The 22,987-nt window shown below is 44.8% G+C and overlaps 1 protein-coding gene across 1 annotated transcript in view; it reads right to left on the reverse strand.

The window, feature by feature from the left end:
* Window positions 1-8,070: 8,070 nt before the first annotated feature.
* HOMER2 (homer scaffold protein 2) overlaps window positions 8,071-22,987 on the reverse strand; it is a 60,227-nt gene continuing 45,310 nt past the window's right edge. Inside the window, exons 6-9 of the mRNA XM_084293417.1 lie at window positions 21,788-21,944; window positions 19,145-19,255; window positions 16,017-16,097; window positions 8,071-14,681 (exon numbers count right to left, since the gene is read on the reverse strand). Of these exons, the coding sequence (XP_084149543.1) occupies window positions 14,493-14,681; window positions 16,017-16,097; window positions 19,145-19,255; window positions 21,788-21,944 (538 nt within the window). The 3' untranslated portion in view covers window positions 8,071-14,492. The remainder of the gene's footprint in view (window positions 14,682-16,016; window positions 16,098-19,144; window positions 19,256-21,787; window positions 21,945-22,987) is intronic.

Below are 22,987 nucleotides of genomic sequence, written 5' to 3' on the forward strand. Positions count from 1 at the left end.
ACAGAACAGGACTGAGGACAAAATCTTTTCCTTCAGTAGGATGAAGCTGAGCAAAAACTTGCTGTGAACATGGAGAGCTCTTCCTCAAGGTTAAGTGAGATGCAGACTCTTGAGCTTCATGTATTGCGGTGTGGTTGTGGAAAGGGAGAACTGAAGAAAAGGACAAAACAAAACAGAACGATGTGTATCTTTCTAAATCTGCTGTGTCGTGTATCTTTCCAAATCTGCTGTGTTTTCAGCAAGCCCTGAGGCCTGTTCCTGGCATTGCTGCTGCACTGCAGCCCATGGGACGCTGGTGCCCCGCAGCCATGTGTGCGTTTGCTGCTGTGAGGCTCGGTTTGTTCCACAGGGGCAAGCTGCAGCAGCTTTTCTTTGAGATGCCCCAATATAAGAGGACCAAAAAAAAAGATTCCTTACTGAAGTACTTTCAGATTTATCTTCTGGCTCTCTGTGACTGTGATCTGTACTGTGCTGCTGGCACTGGGATATTTGCACCATGCAGGGACAAAAAAATGGAGAAAGTGGGGTGGCTGCTTGGTTCTGTGGCGAGCTGCTCTGCCAGACAGGATTAATATTAATCTGCAGAACTGCTGTGACAGCTCTTGAAATGTAATACCTTTATTAAAGAATCTCCTCTGGGGCTAGTAAATGGACCCCTCAGTGGGAAGTCTGCCCTGACTGTCCAGCTGTTAAACCTGAGAAATGCAGCTCTCTGGCTTTAAAGGGTTAATAGTGCACAGAACTGCTGTAGCCCATCAAGGAGGCAAAGAATTGGTTCCTACAAATCAGTCAGTGTTCCGGCAGCTTGTGAACTCTCAAACTAGACATGGGCAGGCCAGGCAGCAGCTGGCAGTGTTTTTAGGGATGTTTAAAGTTAATGTATTCAAAGACTATTTGGTCTGATGGAGACAGTTTCCCTTTGACAGCCCAGCACTTTGATCGCAGCATGAGCAGGATCGCACGCAGCCAGCACCCAGCACCTCCGAAGCTCCTCCTCACAAAGCTCCTCTGTGAAGAAGCCCCCAGCAGCAGACAGGGCTGATTATCAGGCTGGGGACAGACTCTTTTCTTCTGCAAAATGATACTGCATTAGGTGAGTCAGGCCTGAATGTGGACACCCCAAAGTGATCCAGAGGCTGATCTAACGAGGGTCTTACAGAAGGATGTCATTTGGTTCGTGCATGTGGTCTCAGCTCGAAAAGCCTCCTTGGATTCGTTTAATACCATTTGGCAATTGATACTGATGTATGTAGTGTGCTTCACCCAATATTAAAGACCCAAAGAACTCTCCCCATTCATACCATGGGCTCCTCCTTCCCCCAGCTGATTTCTAAGCTGTGCTGCTGGCAGAGGCCGGGGAGCAGCCTGTGTCAGCCTCCGTGCCCATGCCCTCGTGGTTCTGAATGGCCCGAGGACTGCAGCTGGGTTGATGGTATTAAGCAACGCCTGCCAGCTCAGTGTCACTTCTCCAATCCATAACTGAGCAACTCCAAGGCTTCACTGCCTTATGGATGGCTCTGACAGGGGTGTGGGTGTTGAATTTACCTGCTTCTTTAGCCTGTTTTAAGACATACCATCAATGCAAGCAGAACAAGAGGGCTACACCATGCCTGACAGCTGCAGGCACTTGCCTTTCTCTGCCTTCTTGTTAAAACAGCTGGACAAAGGCTGAAATCCCATTGCTGGTGCTGCTGCTGCTGGCCTCCTGCTGCCCCTCATGCCCCAGAAACCCCTTCGCCCACTTCCAGTCACTTCTTTTATCCCTTAAAATGAGAAAATGCAGATGTATGTCAGGACACCTGGAGCAAGAAGAACAAAGCTGATCAGTATGAAAGCATTCATTAGGAAAACAAAAAGATGAAAAATGCTTCTTGCTGCTGTCCTTTACAGAGAAGAGGTGGGTAGATAAGTGTGCACCCTTTGAGAAAAATGAGATTTGAGGTTACACATGCTTTCAATTGAAAAGCATTTTTAATCCCCAAACTTCCTGTTTGCATCAGAGAGAACAGTTGCACGCTGCATGCCATAATAACGTGGTATTGTGAGAAAGAGGGATGCATCATTTCAATTAAATCCACAGTGATGATAAAAGGTGAATGGTATTGAAGGCATCTTTTAATAAATGCCACGGCAGCGCCTGGCAGTGGAAACAGCTCAGAACAATATGTGACTGAATCCCTGTGGAGGGAGCACACACTGGAAGCTGCTCCAGAACATGGCATTTTTTTTTCCTGGTGAAAAAGCGTGTGATTTTCATTCTCAGCATGTCATGCTATGCTGAAAGCAAGAAGCAGCAGAATTAAATCTGCTCAGGTAGCAGTGACATTAACAGCTCAGCTACTAGTGAAAAATGCTGTGTAAAACAAGCCATCCTTAGCAAGCCATTGCTCTAGCATTAAAAACAATCCACTAAGTGCTCAGAAAATATATTTAACCACAATCTACCCTTGCTTATTTTCCCTTGGACACCCCCTCCTGCTCCAGCTCCCCAGCCTCTTCTCAAGCTCCCCTCCTATCATTACCCAAGCAAATCCTCCAGGTTTATCTGCCACAGTTTTGGGGCTTCATCCTCTCACTTCAGCCCTTGGCTGGGGGCAATGGCACCTCCTGAAGGACCAGGACATCTCCAGCAAAGAGCAGAGGATGTGGTCAAAATGCAGCTTCCAGGGCAGCGGGCTGCAGGTGAGCACAGCCAGCCCTGAAAAAGTGCATCCCAAGGGAAAAGGCAGCAGCAAGCCACAGCAAAACACAGAGCTGCCCTGCTGATAGCCAAAAGATGCCGGAGTGTGGGGAAATGCTCTCACATGGCTTCTGTTTTGATGGTTAACAGCTCGTTATCCCCAAACCAGGGAAATGCAGATATCCACCATCCCCTCCCTCCTGGCTGTGCTGCAGCTGGGAAAAGGTGCTCAGCGTTGTACTGGGAGAGTGGTCTGATCCCAGTTCGATTCAGTTAGTCACTCTTAATGTCATAACAACACTTGCAAATGCCCTCTGTCCCAAGGCAATATGTCTTGCCTTGCTCTGAACACCACCCTATGGACGTCTGTTCAAAAGCACAGGGTAGCTCAGAACCAGCAGCCGCCTCCAGCCCAGCTTCCATCTGCCTCCCACTGAGGCAGGTTTGAGAGCACCAGGACCAGTGACGGTGTCCTGGCCCTTCAGCAGTGGGCACTACAGGCACTGGGGTGACAAAGCGGATCTGTCCTGCTCCAGGAAAGATGTTCGAATCGATATTCATCAGCAAGTGAGTCACTGCCCGTCCCACGGTCTCTTCCTGCTAAGCAGCGGTGACGGCAAAAAGGGATCGAGCGCCCACACGTCCCCTAGCCTACATGGAAACTCTGCTGCCGTCCCCTCCTCCAGAGCCGTCAGGCCAAGTACTTCAGAATAAATATGCTGAGAAGTGTGCACGAGCACACGAGTCCGCAGCCAGGCACACAGAGGGGCAAAGCAGAGATATGTTCTGTCTGCTGTGCCCAAATGAGTGCTTGTCACAGGTAAATGCTGTGGGAATCAGATCGTGTGGACCCCTGGGGACGCGGCCGCTGCCTGCCCTGTGAGGGCAGGGTCCCCACACCTGCACCTGCCTCACTGGACCAGCCTCTGTCCCCGCAGGATTGCTGCGAGCACTGTTTCCCATGGCAATGTGAGTGGCTTTCTGGCAGGGTTGCAGTCATCTGTGCAGCTCTAATTAATCTTCAGCTGGGTAAGGAGACATCTGGACCAGAGGAGAATCAGGTGTCTAGCGAAACCCCTTGATACGTGCCTCCTCTGCTGGCCTCACCTATGAAGAAACACTCGCCACTGGGGGGGGGGTGTTTGTTGTTTGCTTGGCCACATCGTGGTCCAGCAGCAAACAGCAAAAAGAGACTGGGAAGCACAGCCGGGGCATGAAGCACGGCAGCATCCTGCATCCCCTGGGGATCTCATACTCAGTGTTATCTGTTTACACACATAACACTCCCATAACCTTCACATGTATTTATCACAGACAGAAACAGGGACTTGTACATCAGTAATACTCTACCCTTGCATTTACGTTTCTTTTCAAAAGAGGAGACGTGATCAGCAACGGCGGTTGTATTCCAAAATGACCAAAAATCAAAGTTATAACAGCATCTATATCTGTGGGATACAAAAGTAGGAAAGCTGAAGCTGTGCTTCCCTAGGGTGGGGACGGCTCACCTGATGGAGAGCCCAGGACCCTGGACCTCCCTCATCTTTCATTTGTACCAACAAGTCATACAAAAATTTCAACTTAATGGAGAAGAGCAATGCTGCTGTGCAATGTGTCACTGCCTCTTCTTCTTCTTCTTCTTTTTTAATAGCATTTGTGTGTGTCTCAGTGCTGTCCTAAACCTATTCCCCTCCCACTGCAATGACTGTGCTGATGACCGTGGGACCTCTGCACTGTAAGGAGGAAGTGAATCACTGCAATTTCCCAGGTTTCAGAGCCAGGGATTATCTCTATAAATGCACCCAGCACTGCTATATATAAGCAGGATTTGAGCAACATAAATAATTTCTTTCTTGGGTTCTTTCTTCATGAAACTGCAGGATCTCATTTGGCATCATTTATTGCCAGGCTAATGAACAATGCAAACCTGTACTTGCCGTAAAATGAAAGCTATGGCTAATGGCAGCAATGAAATAAATGGCAAAAGTCTAAAAATAAATTGCTTTGAAAACTGATACAATTCAGTATGACATGATAATGTAAAAAGGTTGCTTGTCCGGGTGTTATTTGTAATTCCCTGTATGCCTGAATTCCCTCCAGCCAGCATACATTAAACACAATCCAAGACATATGCAACAAATCATATTCAATGATGGAAACTTGGGAGAAAAGCAAAAGCTTGATCTCTCTTGATTACAACGAGCCGCAGACTTCTTTTTTTGCAGACTGCCAGTACTAAGGAGTGAAGAGCACATGAAAGGAAAACAAAAATACTCAAATCAATGTCCTTCATGTAATGATGGATATTTCTGCTCAGAAATGTGAATAATTAGCTGCAGACCATTGTCACGAAATGTTGTTCAGGATATGTAAGCCCTTCTGCAGACTGTGGTGTCCGTCCCCGGATGGGAGGTCGGAGTGGCAATCGGCGCAGTGATGCTGGCCCCAAACTGCTGCCACACACGAGCATGAGGATGTGCATTTCTTACCAGAGGCCTTCTGCATTGCAGCCCAGTTGGCCCTAAAGCTCTGCTCAGGCAGAATTGACTCAGAAAGATGTTTCTAGCTGCTGCTCCTGTGCATCTGGGGCCTTAAAGAGGCCAGGCCCCAAATTGTCACCAATAAAACCAAGCGGCAACAAGGATTTCTTGTTTTCACCCCAAATGAAAGTCAACAGCTTTCTGTCTAGAAATCATGTCAAACAGCGCTTCTGGGAAGATTGAGCTATTCTGACAAGGTATTGAAATGTATTTGATTTCAAAGGAAAGTGTTAAGACCTGAAGGGGAGCTAGCAAGATCTGTCGGTGAAGGATTCGCAGGCAGAGGTGCAAGTTAGGTACCACTCAGCTGTGACAGTCTGGCAGATGTTCCCTGCCATGCATGATTGCAATAAGCTTGGAGGTGTTTGTCTTGGAAAGGTTAGCCAAGCTCTTAAAATTCACCAGCCCTCAGACCTTTGTAGCCCGGGACATGGGACAGCTACATGGCCACCCTGCTCTGATGTGTGTCAAGTAATGCCATCAGAAGGCGTTCCAGGTTGCCCGCCTGGCCTCTGTAGAGCTCATTTCTGAGGCTGTGTGGCTGCCTTCAGTGCTGCCAACTGCAATCAGATCTGGCAGGGCCCCCGGTAGGGTAGTTTCTGCTGTTTGTAAGGGGTGGTTAGGCTTTGCTCCAGGCAGTGCAGTGGCTGAAGCACACCTGCAGGGCAGGGCCAGAGCTGCGTTCACTGCCTGGCTTTACCTCTCCAGCCGCTGCTGCTGTACGTTGCTATCTCACACACATTGCAGTTGTTCACAGGACAAGGCTGGCCTGTCCCACATTAGGCTCACTGCTGTGCTGTTCTGCTCTGGTCGGCAATGCTGATTAGGTAAAGGATATTTCACGTCGTAAATCTTTAAATTGACCTACTAGCTTTTGGACACTACATAGGAGATAAAAAGAAATAGATGAAAATGCACAGACATTTCGCTGCTTATAAACTGACAGAGAGTCTCTACTGCAGGGAAGTGTGCAGGATCCACAGGATATTCATAAAGGTGGTGAGAAGGATGGGATTTGTGTGCGAGCAACACCCAGGTCTCCTCTAAAGTCTGGAAGTAGTGATGAGAACAACAGGTAATTAACACCTTGGGTTCCCTGCCCTTGTTCTGGGCAGGCATGCCTTTAGATGAAAAGTGTGGTGGATGAAAAGTGTTTGGACAGAGTAACAAGGGATTTTGTGTAAATTCAGCTCTGTCACCAGTTACATGTGGCACACAGAGAACAAGCTTGCTCCTGCCTGGTGATCTTGCCCAGAACACGCTGCTTTTATACAGCACTCCCCAGTGGTGCTGTGGTGGCTTTTCCCTCTAAAAGGAAAGATGTTAGAGTTTAAGTTTTCCTATGTTGCTGAATGAATACATGGAGTGCACAGAGAATACCAGAAGGAGCACATATTACAAAGTCATTCATCTGCTGGTGTGTCAAACATTACACCAAAACTTCATCTCACCTTCGCTCGTATTTTCATCAGAAATCCCAAGGTGGCATATCACAGCTCGATACCACATAGCTAGGCAAAAACCTGTTTAATGAATAACTCAAGAGGTACAAACCCCATTTTGGAGGCTCTCCAAGCTTTCTGATATGAATCCAGTCAAAAGTGAAAATGAAGGGATTATCGGCACGCAGCAGCTGATTTCCCTGAGGGCTCTCCAGCCCGGCTGTTTCTGTTGGAAGCGTTCATCACCTGCACGCCAAGCAGCCAGCGAGGAGCAGCCTTTCCTGCTGACCACTTGCATTCTACTGCAGCACACATAAGCTGCTTTCAGAGCTCATGGACTGCTCAAGTTTGCTGAGCGGCTTGTCAGAGCTATTGATGGCTCCTTGTAGAAGAGCTTTGGCGAAAGGTCAGGGGCAGATGTGCTTCTTGCTCACCCCAAGCCTGACATTTGCAGCCTTGTAACCCAAAGTAACAAAGGCACAGTGAGCCTTATCCATTTAACATTCTTCAAGCCTTTTAAATTCCTTTGGGAAAGCCTGGGCTGATGCCAAGACAGCAAACACTGTTTCTGTACGATGAATACAATGATGCCGAGAGCATGTTTGTGTGCAATATAGAGCTGCACTGCAGTGTTACCCCCTCCCCAGGGATGGGCTGTTGAACAAGGAGTGTGTCAGTGGACACCAGTGGGGACATTAGGAAACCCTCCTCTGAGAGGGCTTTTGTTAACCTCTGGTTGGTGACAGAGATGATTGATGTCAAAACACCTCTAATTTCAAAGCAAAGAGTTAATTCTGTGTCTTATTAGTCCCTCCAAAGAAAATGTCAGAGCAGCTCTACCTGCCTCTGGTGCTGCTTTATCTGTTACAGGACTCACATGGGGCTTGGGGTATGCTCAGTCCTGAGCATCCTCCAGAAAAGGTGACAAAAAGCCTTCTTCTAGTGATAGGCATTTCTCAGCATGCATTAAGTCCCAAATTTCATGCCACTGTATTTCTAGAAACTACTTTTCCAGTGTAGCATGCATGTACCCATTCAGCCCTCGATGTACTAACAGTATGAAATAAGTGAAAGAGGACAAAGGCTTTTAAGCTCCACCTCATGGAAAAAAGGTTTTAAAGAGGGTATATCTAAGGCACTATATCACATGTATAGATCAAAATCACATTCTTATTAAATAACGGGATTACCTTGAATTCAGCGTCACAACCACCTGATACACTTTAAGGAAAGGATGTTCATTTTCTGAAGCCAATGAAGACAGTGAGACAAGAGATTTTACTTAAACTATATATTTTTACATAAAACAACTTTATGTTACAATAAAATTAGATAAAAATCACAAAGTTGTATAATAAGTTCATAAAGAAAAAAATCAAGTTTTTCTTTTATATATATAAAACCCAGCATTTACTGCTACTAGGAGTCTAAATGTTAACAATGACTGTCTATGGCCAATTTGAGAAAAAAAAAAAAAAAGGAGGAAAGTACTTTTTCACAGCAGACAAAATGACGAGGTAAGAGATGTTTTTACAATGATCCAACTGTAGTAAACACTTCAGTTTTCATTAAACCATATACTAAATATAACAAAACCAAAGAAAAATATACATTTAGAGCACTGCAGTGTTTTCCCACAGTTGTATATCAACAAATTGTCAGTCATTCACTAAACTTTACTTGAAACAGTAAAAACAGGGTGTATGTTTATCTTCAGTACTAAAATCTCAGAATAATCTAAATATTTTGGTATAGCAGACCACACTAAAACATTCCCAGAACTTTCAACTACAAGGGATATATTTATGTTAAAATCGATGTGCTTTGTTTGTTCTTCATGATGAGTTTTACAGAATATTATGTTCATGATCACTATTAGGCAATTAAATGAAAACATCTAAATGCTGCAAAATACTCTTTTATTGAGCATAACTCCCTTTTCACACACCCAGATTAATCAGTGTACTGCAAACTTAGAAGCTTAGTTCACAAAACTTGCATTATCAGTCTTTTTTTAGCTAGTATATGGCTAAAATAATTATTGCTGACCAGTGTTAAACAAAAATACAACAGCGGATAGATTTTTCTCAAGTGCCTCTCTTTGTATGTGCCATTATTACCAGGTAACTAAATGAACAGAAAGGAAAAAGCGATCTATTTCAAAATATGCATATAAAACTTTTTGGAGGTATAGGCACCTTCATTTGAAGACTGAGTTTAGGCTGTCAGTTTGAAAAAAAAAAAAAAAAAAAAAAAGAGAGAGAGAAGAGCGAACACAAAACACAGCAGAAAGTCAAACTGTGAGACATCCCGAAATACCCCAAGCAAAGCCCCCCGGCCAGGACCAGCTCTGCCCTGCAGCCTGCAGGAGCAGCCTCCTTTTGGAAGCGTGTCACATTTACCATTAATCTCCTGACTGTGCGTTTCACTTTAGGTATCTTACTGTTTACCATAGAGAACATTATTTAAGACAAGCAGACTTCACAGAATGGTCAAGTTTATCTTCTAAAAATCAGTAGAAAGCACTGAGAGCTCCTCAGGACTGCGTGTGTGGCACCCCAGCCGCCTATGTGGGTCAGCCCGGACTCTCCACTGGGGCCTGCTTCTGGATTGAACACCGTGTGCCTATGTATTGCTTTGCCTGACACACAGCTGTGTGGTGAGCGTTAAGTCACGGGAAGAAGTGTGACCGTAGGGTAGCTCTGTGCCTTACAGCTACTAAACCATGCCCATCACCACAAGATGCTCCCCCAGGGCTGAACCTGACTTCCTACCTCTCTCAAGATCCCACTGCAGAGCCCTCGTGGGACAACAACAGCTCTTCGTGTGCTTGATGGAAAGCTTCTGAGTGTAAGCCAGCGCTGTTTGATCGGTCCTGCCGGGTTCTCATGCTGCTCGGCTGTGGGTGGGTGTTCACCTCTCATTCCCCACATCGCAACGTTTTTGATATGCTGAAGACTTTTTGATATTTTCAGGCTTCACAAGCCCAGAACTTCCCGGACAAAGCCGGAGGGGCCGATCTTTTGGCAGTCGCCATCCTACACCTAGACAGTCTGGGGCTGCGGATGGAGCATGTCCTTCACTGAAGCTCTGATAAAATGATCATCAAACTCAGCTGCTGCTTAAGCAACTTACACCTCTTCCCTTTGGACTCAGCATCTGTAATGCACTGAGATGAACGGGGCGCTTCACCTCAGTGGTGATGTTCTCTTGGTTAACTCACAGGCTCAGGAAGACAACGCTGTATTCGTTAGAAGCCATTAAGCCTTTGAAGGGCTGTGTTCGGAAGAGCCTAAAGACACGCTCTGGGTCATGGCAGTGGCAGTGATGGGGACTTGTCCTCTGTTAGCTGGGGAGCAGCCAGAGGTGACCAGCAATGAATAAGGGGAGAAAGTGAACACTCGGGGAAAAAATTAAATGGTGTGACAGAAGAGTGACAAAGCACAGGGACGGTTTGTGCCTGGCTTGGAGGGGACGTAGTGCTTCGGAAGTGACGGGCTGTCACGGATAGCAGAAACCCTCCTGCTCTCTTCAGTTCATCGAGCTGCTTTAAAAAAAGTTCACACTTTGTTTCTAACTAAAAATAAAATCAGATGTTTGTATTTAAAAAAGGTATTGCCTAAATAGCATGTGTTTGCTGGGCACAGGCACACCTAGTGTAAAACCATTTGAAAATAATTGTGTACTTTGAAAGGTAGGATATACGAAGTGTGAGGAGGCACTGAATTACTTACAAAAACTTAATAAAAGAGACGCCAATTAGACCCAGACAGAAAAACAATGAGAAGTATTGATTTCGCTGAAAATGCACTTTTAAGAAAAAACAAAACTAATTGTGATTTTGACTCAAATTCAGCAAAGAAAGATTCAGTCAAATAGGAAAAAAGCAAAAGGTCAAACTGTTTTATTTTGGTGTGTGAAACAAGGTTTTAACTTTTTTTTTCATTTTGAAATAATTTATTCCAATGACTAGGCTAAGGTAATCTTCCAAAATGCTAAATAATCTATCTGATGAAGCAGATTATTCCCCTTGACAGCAATTATCTCAAGGTATTTTTCTGTCACTGAATGTTCTGAAGTTTTTAGTAGAACTGTTTAGTTTATCCCTTATTTTGGCCACAGAACTGGGAGAAAAAGAACAAAAAACACCATTATTCAGCAGCTCTAACACCAGGTCAAAGGAGAACCTCACTGGAAAACACAGAAGGCAGACAGACACTCTCTAACCGAGTGTCCAAAGAGGTCAGCACGGATGTTTGCTCCCCGAGCCACCAGCCTGTGGGTGCCACCAGGGCAGGACACAGCCGGCGGGCAGCGGTGCGGCGGTGGTGCTGGTACTCGGCGTGCCACGCACAAGGCCTTTGCCAACAACGACCGTGCAGCTGAGGTAGGAGATATCCTGCCAAGAACCACTCGGAGGGAGAAACCTGTGTCTGGAAGGTGAATCCAGGGTTGCTCAAGGTGAGATTCAGCCTCGCATAAAGAGACCTCCACTTAAGCTTAATGGACATAGAGCTAACCTTCCTTCATCAGCAATGGCATGGGGAAATCTGGGTTTGCACAGCGCTGCAGTAATGAATAGAAACAAGCTCTGTACTGGGTAGGGGAGATGAGCATCTGTTGGCAGCATCTGAGGCCATTTCAGAGACATTTGTGGGTTGGGCGAACTCCTCCTGCACAGCCATACCTGTGCCTGCAGGATGCTGCCAGGGGAAAGGAGGCAATTTGATGTCAGGACAAGTCCCAGGGAGCTGCCTGGGGCTCACAGTTTGGCATGAAGAGGTTACTGCCAGACCTTCACAGAGCTTCTAGGAAGAAATGGTGCTTTATACCCCCGTTTCCCACACAGTGGGATCAATGGGCTTCCAGCAGTGGGGCAGGGGCTGGAGAGACGAGCTGCAGCTGGCAGATGCCCGGCCAGTGTGCTTTTGTATTTTGAAGAGGAAAAATAGAATGGAAGAGAGGGAAAGGTTAAAAATATGGAGTTTATGAGGGGTTTTAAAGGGGTTATACATAGAAGCTCTCAACTTCCTGCAGTTGGGGAGGAAAAAGAGAGAAAGCGGATGATTATAGCAAGACTTTGGGTGCTTGGAGGATGGAAACATGCTTGGAGTTTCCCACAGCATACAGCCATGTAGAGGTATTCCTGACAGCTCAACATCACAGCAAGAGCAGATACAGAGAGCATACATTTGGGGTCAGACTAGGAGAGGCAGCACAGGGATTCCTGGAAGGACATCTCTTATCGCTCCTCTGGAGAGCATGAAGCAGCCAAAAATAATTACCTATGTCACAGCTACGCACTGGGTTAACATGCTGGTATTAAACCTAATCTATTAGATTGATGCAATCCCATAGAAACACTTTTCCTGCAATTTAAGAGTGGCTTAACACATTCCTAATGAACAGAATCTGTGATAGACCTGACTAAAGCTGGAAAAAAAATAATGAATCTGGATTAACCCCAATAAAATAACTTGTTCTCAGACTCTTTTGCACCCCTCTAACCAGAATGACATTTAAAAAAATGTATTAAAACCAGAGCAAAAACCGTAAGATCACTCAACGGCAAAAAGGAAGCAGAAGATGGAGCAGGGTCCTCCGTGTGAAAGTGATGAGCACTGTGACGGGAAGCCCCAACCACCTGTATTGCTTGCAGCTCTTCACAGGGCTGTCTCCTGGCTCCCAGCCGTTGCAGGCACTGGCTGCACAAGGGAGCAGGGGAGGAGAGGAGAAGCTGGATGAGCTGCCTGTTACATGACTGAGTCTGTCTGACTTGTTATCAAATAAGAAGACTAAAAACGGAGATTGCTTGCTCACAACCACACACAGTTTCTGACGTCATTTTCGGTTTTGAGAAGTCTGATCTAACCCCGCATTATGCAACTGTTGAATATTCCACGCTGGCAAAGTCTAATTTTTACACGCCTACATGCTATGTACCTGATTTTTATTTTTATTTTTAAATATCAACAGCCTACAGCATTTTTTTTAAGAGACTTAAATGGTCATACTGGTTGTAAAAGGTCCTAGCTTCACATCTGTTGTTTAAAAGGATTAAAAGCAAAAATACAAAAAACTCCAGTCTAAACAACAGGCAATGTGGTAACACAACAGTAACAGATGAAATGAAAATTCAAGGGACAATTGGGAACCAAATCTATCTCCAGCACGTGGGTTATATGCCCATGTGCAAAAATTATTCAATGCATGTCTCATGTATAACCCACCTGTCTTTTAAAGGTCACTTTTATAATAGAGATGTGCTGAGAATTAAAAACAAACAAACAAACAAACAAAAAAAACAACTAAGAACAATATGCAAACAGCACGGCATGGCGACTTTATATGAGCCACTGCTGGAAAGCACTAACCAGGTGCTTAACCAAGCTTTCACCTGATAGAAATAAATAATAACATCCCCTAATCAGAAGTTCTTTCCTGAATGAATTCAGATGCTGTATTAACAGAATCTCAAACCAGGATACAGAGAAAGAAAAGAGAGAAGCTGAGGCAGTCCTAGGGATAAAAGCAAAACTTGGGCTGAATTCTCTTCCCTGGTCCTCTGTACATCAGCTGGTGATGCAGAGAGCATCCTTCTTGCTGGAACCTGATGTACGACCTTGCATTACTCAAAATGTATTTAGAGCTGCTGAATAATCAGTGAGAGACTACAACCCTTTCTGCCTTTGGGGTTGTTTGTTGTTTTTTTTGACAGTCTAACTTTGTGACTAACACCCACCCCCTATTCCCTGAGGGGAGAATGCAGAAATCATAGGAAAGAAAGACTTTGGGTTTCATGCAGTCATTACCTGCAAGTCTCCTGGGCAGGAAGCTGTTTCTGAATAACACCCTTCCTACCAACTTTGTGACGCTTTTCACATCAATGTCTCCTGATCTACCACTGTGGAAACTGAACAGCAGTGATCGAGGTGCACAGAGGTGCATGTGCCCTGCATACAAAGCAGCAGTACGACTCCTTCCAAAATAAATATCTGGTCCCAAGACACAGGTGTGCATTTTTCAGATACACACAGTGACTGAACTATACAGGTTCAAAACTGAGGGCCAAAGAGAGATGCTATCTTGCTAAGCAAGGGAAGCTGTCCTCTCCTACTGGTTAAGATGCTTGCCTTGAAGTAAGAGCTGGAATTCATTTCTACACTGTCAACTTTGCATGGACCCAGGCAAGCACATGCTACCTGAATCGAAGGATACATGAAACCCTCCGGATTTTTTCTGCGAATCAGGCCTGATTGACATGGTCCCTAAAGATACTGGTATGTGTGTGAAGTGATTTACTTGACTGCAGCTCATCACAGGCACATTTTACCAGGTTGATTTACAAACTGCAGGAGCTCCATCTAATCTTCTCTCCGCTCCGCCAAGGAATAAAAGTGTATGTTGCTAGGAGCGCTGATAGTCCGGACAAGAAAAAGACTTGTTTTCTGTTTCTATGGTTGCAACAGCCCTTAAGAAAGATATAAATTTCCCTGCAACAACTAACTGCATATTCATTTTAAGGTAGATCTAGTTCCAGATTCCTGAGACAGAACCCTCTACCTGTTCCCAACCCCACAAAGCCGGAGCAGCAATATAGAAAGTTTCTAATCTCAACAGAATTCAGTGAGCAGCACGATTGGTTTGGAAAACAAATAAACAAACAAACAAAAAACAAAAACCCAAAATAACCCACAGCAAATTTTCAGCCTCTATGTACAAAAACAATGCAAACAGGTGGAACATTCTAGTTATATTTTGTAAAACACATGTTTGAGATCAACAAAACATCAAACATCCAGACGCTAGATTACAAAAATCTATTGCCATCTAGTTGTCAACCCCAAGTTTAGACAGTCCTTGTCGGAAATCGTGTAATTCATCTATTTTCCCGTCTAGTACATCTAAAAAATTCTTTAATTCAGTTTTAAGGTTGGTCTGCCTATGTTTGCTCTCTTCAACTTCTGTCCTTAGTGTTCTGACTTTCTCTTCAAGATCTTTGTTCTTATTCTCAGCATCCTTAAAGACAAAAAAGACAGTAAGATGAATCATAGAGAAGAATGATGAGCAGCATTTAACAGAGTAAAGCAACAAATGGCACCAGATCAGAAAAGTTTGCTTCAACTTCTGCAAACTGATTAACACAAGCACCTCTGAAGCAACTGACAAGTACTAGTCAGATTAAAGGGAAAAAAAGCCCACGCAGGAAAGGACACATTAAGTGGAAAAGATGCTTTGCATCAGATTTTGTCATTTGGTTGATATCTTAAAATTCAGCTGGATTTAAATCACACACTGTGCATATATTTCTGTCATTGCTACACTTGGAGAATTAGACACTGTGCCAGCAATTACATACAGAATTATCTATGGCGGTTTAGCCTTCAAAGACAAGCTTTAGAAAACACTGCCCAAGGAATAATATTGCTTTATTCAGTATTTTGGGATTTAGTGGTACTTTTTTGAAGTTCTGCATCGCCTCTGTGCGAGCGCTCAGGCATGCTGTGGGGCAGCCCGGTAACACTTCCCTTGCTGCATTTTGCTCCTGCTCTTGAGCTGTCCTGCCTGTTCTCCGTTTCATGAGTGTAGGCACATGCCTACTCTCCCCAAAAGCCAGAGGCATTATACTTTACCACGCTGAAGCAAACCTTCTGCAGCACACCAGCCACCCTTCAGCAGCCTTCTGACTGACTTTACATCACTTGGATTATTAGAGCGGTGGCATGATTGATTGGATGTGATTTCGTTCATGAGCCTGCTTATATGTGCCCTCCTTCCATGTATTAATTTATTGCACTTAAGCGAGCCCTGATTAACAAGCATAGGCAATGGCAAGCCCTGCGCCCTGCTGGGTGCGACCACCTCCAGCAGAGCAGCACTGATGGGACGGAGCCATGCAGCAAGCAAACGCGGCCTCCCAGGAACTTTGTCCCTGGTGGTACACAGCTATGCTCATCTATGCTTCTTTCCTAAAAGCCTTCCCTGGTGCCACCAGGACGATTAGCTGCAGGTCTTGGTGTGCTGCTCAGCACAGGCAGCTGCTGGCAGCTTTGCCAGCGTGGATCAGTGGAAATATGGGATGGGGAATAGCCTGGAATCGTCAGGAGAGAGATGTAACATGAACCTGGGTGAACCAATCTGTGCAAACAGCAAGGCAAAGAAAGAGAGTTATTTATTTATTCCTTTGCTGGGAAAGGCGTGGTGAATTTTGCAAGGAATTAGTATTTTTTGGTTTTGCAAAATGGAGCTCTTTGCCTTCAAATCTTGAAGTCTGAACAGAGAAAAACATGTAGCTATAAGGAAGAAAATAGATGAATCAAGTATATGATAATTAATTTCATTGCTAAACTGTACCTGTAATTGTTGAGATACAGATTCACATTCTGACATTAGCTGTGGTATAATTTCACCCTGCTTTCGGAGCTCTTCCAGTTCCTTTGAAAACATGAAAGAAAAATAATTAATGCAAGCTTCAATTTAAAACATAATGAAAATTTGAGAATATGAAAGGACTTTGCATATTTTATTGTACTCTGCACAGTATTTGGATGTAAAATAATCAAAATAGCATGTCTGCATTCAAAAACACATGCTAATTTTCTGCTAGAATACATTTTTTGCTGTATTTTTGACTTTGTTCTTCTACAACAGACAATGTAATCCAATATCTAGCATGAATGCCATTAATTATATTAATGAAATCTTAACCTAAAACACACATCCATGCAAAAGATACATTCAATAGGAGGGAAATCTGAAGTGCTGTAATGCTACAAGCAATTTATAGATGGTAGCAAAGAGCAAATTAGACATGAATTTTCAATGATATGTGGCAGCAAAAAAGACCAGTGAAATTATGAGCTGCATGTAGAGAGGCATCATTACAGAGCACAGCTGTGATGGGCTCTTCGCTGTTGCACAGAACTGAGCAACACCTCCCCAAATTTGTGTTCTATTTGGGCATTGCTATCAAAATGGAGAGAACTAGCTGAAAGGGGTTCATGAAAAGAGCAACATGACTTGAGAGGAGACTGTGTCTCTGGTGGAGTGCTGACTATGTTAACACCACAAATGAACACCACCGAAGTGGGTAGCAGGGAAAGACTAAGAAAGCCTGTGTATTTTGCAGGATTGTCAGAGTGAAAAGCACATTTGCAGGCTCAAGAGAAACTCTGTGCCTTGAAGAAAATGCAAGATTCTCCTGCAAAAACTCTGCCCACATGGGTCATGGTCTCAAGAGCAAATGCGGGTGTGTTGACACAGCACAGCAAAACCATTCCCTTCCTAAAGGCAGACTACTTGGCTATGAAATGTAATTTCTTTCACAACAGGTGAACTTACAGCATGATACGAGTGTAATGATACGCAATTCATGCTCTTCCTCAGAGCCAGACAGTAATGCTTTCGATACTTAGAGTGGTGTTATTAAAAGGATAGAGAAGGACTATTTACTTGGGTAGGTAACGATAGGAGAAGGGAGAATGGTCTTAAACTAAAAGAGGGGAGATTTAGATTAGACATTAGGAAGAAATTCTTCACTGTAGGTGCAGGGAGGCATTGGATCAGGTTGCCCAGAGAAGCTGGGGATGCCCCATCCCTAGAGGTGTTCAAGGCCAGGCTGGACGGGGCCTTGGCCAACCTGATCTAGTGGGTGGCGTCCCTGCCTATTGTGGGGGGGGCTGGAACTCGATGAGCTTTAACGTCCCTTCCAACTCAAGCCATTCTATGATTGTATGTTTTGCCAAAAGCTGAATAAATTAGTTTCTTTTTGGGAAACTCTCTAATTCCAACTCTAAATGTTTTTATTTTTTCCTCCCAATTTTCCAGCATTAGTTTACATTCACATAAAAAGACACATCACTTAATACAATAGATTTTTTGTAAACTGCGCTGAATAATTTGTTTAACTGATCTAAGAGTAATTATATCCAGGCAATATCCCAGCCACTGATATGGGGAAGGAAAATGTAATTTACTTTTTATTTTGAGATATATGTTCCCATGTGCATATATATATGTGTGTGTGTATATATACACATAATACCTGGGAGCTCACGTTAAAATATAAATATACCATACTACATATACTATCATACTGTATATGTACTACATATAGTATGCATTTGCATATATATATTATATATATGGTATATGGTATACGGTATATGGTATATAATATATATGTCTATACAAATATTTCAATAGATAGTTTTGCCCTGCTCTCATGTCTTTACATCTCTCTCCTCATTTCCTACATGAAGAGAATATCAGCAGTTCTTCCCACACAGCAACATCCGTGAGCGGACTTCACGCTGGTTTGAATTGCAAACCATGAAAAGGTCACTTATGGGTGGTTTAGAACTAATCAAGAACCTGCTAATATAAGTATGCAGTTGGAAAACAAGTTAATATATTGCCAGTGTAAATGGATGATAGGCTGTGATATTCACAAGTCAATTGATTTTCTGGTTCATTTGGTACCACATAAATGTGAATCTTGAGGAAAATGCTAGCAAATAAGGGTTATTATACATGCTATTACCACAGGAAGGCTGAGAAGAAAGCATGACATTTTCCTTTGAAATATGGTGCTGAAAACCATATTATATTTATAACAGTGCATCAAAATCCATCTCCCTAAACTATTTCCTTGTGCCATCTTAAAGCCCCTTAACAGTACTGCTTTTAAGAGCACCAGCTGAGATGCTGTAATGGCACATGGCAAACTTTACTGCACCTGCTGACAGCTTTTTCTCTTCAGCCAGCACAGAGCATTTGGTCACTGTAATGAAGGAAAAGACAAGGATCCCATTATTTTCCCCACTGCTCAGGGGCTCCAAGCCATCAACATCATTCTCCTTAGAAAAATGACCACCCTGTATGTCAAAAATGACAAACTGAGGTACTCAAAATGAATCTGAATTTCTCACTCCTGGCATTAGTCTTGAGATCAGAGGGAGACTGTAAAATGGCAAAGCTGAAGCATACGAGCCATCCGGGAAAAAAAAATAAAATAAAAAGAAAAATAAAAAGGAAAAGAAACGAGGATCTGTTACGCAAATGCCCAGTTGCTTTGTAAATGATGTCTTTTTAATGACAAGACCCCCTGCTCCTGATGTCTGAGGGAACACAGTACATAGGCACCGGCAACCAAGACTGTTCTCAGTGGACATCTGTCTGGCTTGGGGCAACTCGTTTCACCACTCCAGCTCTTCTATTAGGAGTAACGCACTGCGTACAGCAACCACCAAAATAGTGTGCTGTCACAGCACATAACGCATCATGAAACGAAGACCTGAGGAACTCTACCAAACTATTGCTGAAGAGTTCTGCCCAGAAAATCTAGAAACCGGCAACACCCCAGACTTTGGGCTTTTTCTGGCTGTAGGTGGGTCAGTTCATAAATCCACATCCATAGTGAGAAGCAGACAGACCAACTCAAACTCTGAAATATACGCCTGCTCTGTTATCGTGGCACTTACCAGCTCTTTGTCTTGAAGCTCTGTTTCCAGCTCCTGGAGACGTCTGCTCAGCTGTGCATTTCTCTCCTTCTCTTTATTTATTTCATTGCACTGCTCCTCCAGTTCTTCAATCTTTAAGAAATGTCAGACAACAGGTGAAATATTCAGTTTTCTGAAAGTCTGGGGCAGATCATGGCTGACGTGAACAAGCATTGCTCCACTGAGCATAGGGCAGACAAATTTAGCTGTCATGGATCTGTTTCCTAGATCATAGCACTTGATTACTGCAACAAAATCATCACTTCTTGCCTTAGAAAGAGTCCATGTACACATCCACGAGGGAGCCATGGGGCTGTGTTTACTCTCTTGCACACAGTATCTCATATAATTACCCAAGGATGTGCACAACACGGAGCTGCTAATGTAAGTGGGGCTGGGGATAAAATCTACACTTCATTTCTGTGAAACCAGCACAGGATGGTAACGGTGGGCTTTCTTAACGCAGCAAGGAGAAGAAATCTCTCCTGCACTCCCAGTTTTGCCTCCTCAGGGGTTGCTTGTCATTCTGGCTGCAGTAAGAGAGACAGGGCATCCAACCCTCGCTGGCAGAACCAGCTGGGAGCAGTGTTTGCCCTGCTGCTCCCTTGCCCGAGGACCTGCTTTGCTCCTCCTGTGCTTCCCTTTCCCTCTCTCCAGACATCGCTCCTGGGAGCTGCACTTCCCACAGGCTGATGGACCAGCTCATTAAAGTGTGTATTTTAATTCTCAGCTTCACGCTGCTTTGGGATTATAACTTCACTCATTTAAAGGTAGAGCAATATGCAAAAAATGCTGACCCAGTTAATGAAGGGGAAGGAGCTTCCCAGGGCACTGCAGCGGGGCCGTGTGAGTGCCTGGTGAGGAGGAACCTACATGGGGAAAGGCTGAGATAAACCTCTCTGCATGCAGAAAGACAGTGTGTTGTACAAACAGTGCTGCTGCACAGTCTGGCTAGTCACCAGCATGGTGACTTTGCAGCAGTAGCAAGGTGGTGCTTTGATAATCTCTTCATATCTAGCCTACAGCTACTGAGAAGTGGCATATTTCCTTGGGTAATGTTGGCGAGGACAACTCTGCAACCGTACAGAAAAGTAAAAAGCTACACTGCAACTTATACTGTTTTCTTACAACATGCTGTTCCAGGCTTTCACTTCTCCCCTACCCAAAAAGAAGCTGGATGGAGGAACCTAAATCTTCTAACAATTAATATTGTTTGTGTTACATCAGCTAACATAGCTCCGATTTGATCTCTGAATTACAAACTGTGCACTCCTAAAACACACACTAATAGGCAGAGAATATCTGCCTGGGGAAAAGGTTGCTTCGTGGGGAATTTCAGTGCTGACAGACAGCCCAGGTCACTGCTGAAATACTATTTGCAGCCTACTGACATACAAAAAGATATGAAATTCCTTCCTTGAAAGCAAATGCTAAGCAAACAAAAATCCTCAGCAGACTGATACAACCTGATCTCTACACCACGTCCCAGAGAGCCACATAAGCAGACAGGGAAAGGATGCAGCTTTTTCAAAGAAGTCAGAGATGGATAGCATGAAGTGATCCCTGCAAGTGGTGCTCAAGGAAACCAAGCCCCCCCCCCCTAGTGCTCAGGCTGGTGCCTTCACTATGTGGGGCTGACACCAGCTCCTGGCAGACAGCACGGTGTTATTGAGGAGCAGTGCCAGTGAATACTCTAAACTGCAGCTTTACTTTACTTAAACTTCTCAGCTGTTCTCTGTTTCAGCTGATGCTCTCTCCTATTGTTACACTACTCAGAAATGTGCTCTATAATGGAGGGGAGCAGGCTTTTGCTGATGTTCTCTTGCAGGTTTCTGGACAAGATGTGCCCAGCATTAGCACCAAAGCACCAGGCTCTCAGCCCAGTCCTGGCTGCACCCTGCTGCAGCAGCTTCCATCCTTGCTGCCCACTGCCAGGCCTGGCATTATTGCTGTGTGGTTCTCAGCTTGGCCTCACGTGGGTAACCATGCCATGACTATGCCTTCTGCTCACTCACCCTGTGGCAGTATTGAAGCGAGCTTTGAAAGACATATGCAGCTGTAATCCTGCTTTTACCACGTCTATCACCCTGGCCAGCAACCCAGCTGACACCAAGTTGCCCAAGCCAAGAGGCTGGGAGCTCCATGTGACACAGCAGCACGTGTCCTCCTGCTGATCCCAGCCCCTTGAACTCCCCTGCCTGCTGCCTTAGCTCCCCCAGACTGCTTTCCTTTCAAAGACAGGGTCTGTCCCACACACACATGAATAGACAAAGCAGCAGAAATGCTAGAGAAAGAGTAATGAAGGGAGTAACTAACACAGAGAGATGTGTGTGCTCTGCCCCAGGGGAGACAAGGGAAGCACATAACAGTGTTCAAAGTGCCCTGGAGACAACTTTCCCAATTTCCTTTAAGGCTCTCACTACAGACACCTTCTCTCCAGAACAGACATTTGTATCCATGTCTTCAAACCCACAAATTTGAACTTGATGGCTGCATCTCAGTGTTGGCACTATTTTTGGCTACTCCCATCAAACAAAACTGCTGTGCCTTGGCTTGCTGGCGCTGACAAAGAGCAGAGCACAAGGATGCCCTGGCACCCCCTCGCAGCAGCCAGCACGGGGCTACCTTGATCCTGAGCTGGTCGTTCTCCTCCTTGCAGGCTGAGAACTGCTTCTTCCAGTGCTCTATGCTGGCGGCCGACTCCTGCAGCGCTGTGGTCAGCCTGGCGTTGCTCTCCCTCAGCGTCTGCAGCTCCGTCTCCCACTTCTTTACGTTGGAGGAACTGGGAAGGACAGGACATCATTAGGTGCACTGAGCATTAATCCTGTGTTATTACTCTCTGCCTGTCTACAAACTCATCCACTGGTGGTGGTACATGTTTGCTGACATAACATCAAAGCATCCTCAGATGTACATAACTGCCTCTAGTATTACCCACCTAAGGAGAACATAAGCCTTGATTTGACTCCTGGCAATACAGAGGGATCCACCAAACCCAGCAGCAGAGACCTGTGCATCTGGAACAACAGTGCTGCAGCCCAAGCAGGCTGTTGGGCTAAGCCACCACCTGAGATCTCCACTGTCTACAAGCAGGGGCTCTACCCTGGCTTTGAGCACGTTCCCTGCTGCCCTGTGGAGATGAGAGCTGGGTCTTGTAGTGCTTCGACCACACTTGAGGCCTGGGTGCGTGGCAGCTCACAGCAGGGCAACGCTACCTCTTGTCGAGCAGTGCTGGGATCCTTCAGCATGGGCCATGTCAGGGGGTGGACGCCACATATAACTGCTTTGTTTATGCTCAGCCTTAAATAGAAAAGCGTTACACAAGGCTGGAGAATGAAACTACTCATTCCCCAAAGCTTCAAGCTACCGTGCAGAGCCAGAGATCCAGGAGTGAATGGAGGCTCTGAAAGTCCTCCCACACCAGCTGCTGCATGTCTGTGGAGGCGTCTTCAGCAGGAAGAATGAGCAAGCCTTACGATTTCAAACAGGTTTGGTTGTTGAAATGTCCATAAAGCGATGATGTATTTTAAGTGTATTATGTGCAACCTTAGAGCAGGTCACTCTGTAACGCTGCTCATGCCACTGCTGTCTTAGTTTTTAAAAGGCTTTATAAGAGTAACTCAATCCTGATGTATTTTCTTTCCATTCACACACAAGAGGCAGGCAAGGCAATAAGATCCCAGAAGAGCATTGCAATATTTTAATGTTACAGCTTTGCATATTCTGCCCCCTGTGCTTTCACTGTGGCAGCAAATTACTCTTCTCAGTATTTCCAATAATTTATCAAAGTAAATAGCAAAATATGTGACTTCAAGAGGCATTGTC

Source organism: Netta rufina (assembly GCF_964035555.1).
Source record: "Netta rufina genome assembly, chromosome: 11".
Classification (NCBI taxonomy): Eukaryota; Metazoa; Chordata; class Aves; order Anseriformes; family Anatidae; genus Netta; species Netta rufina.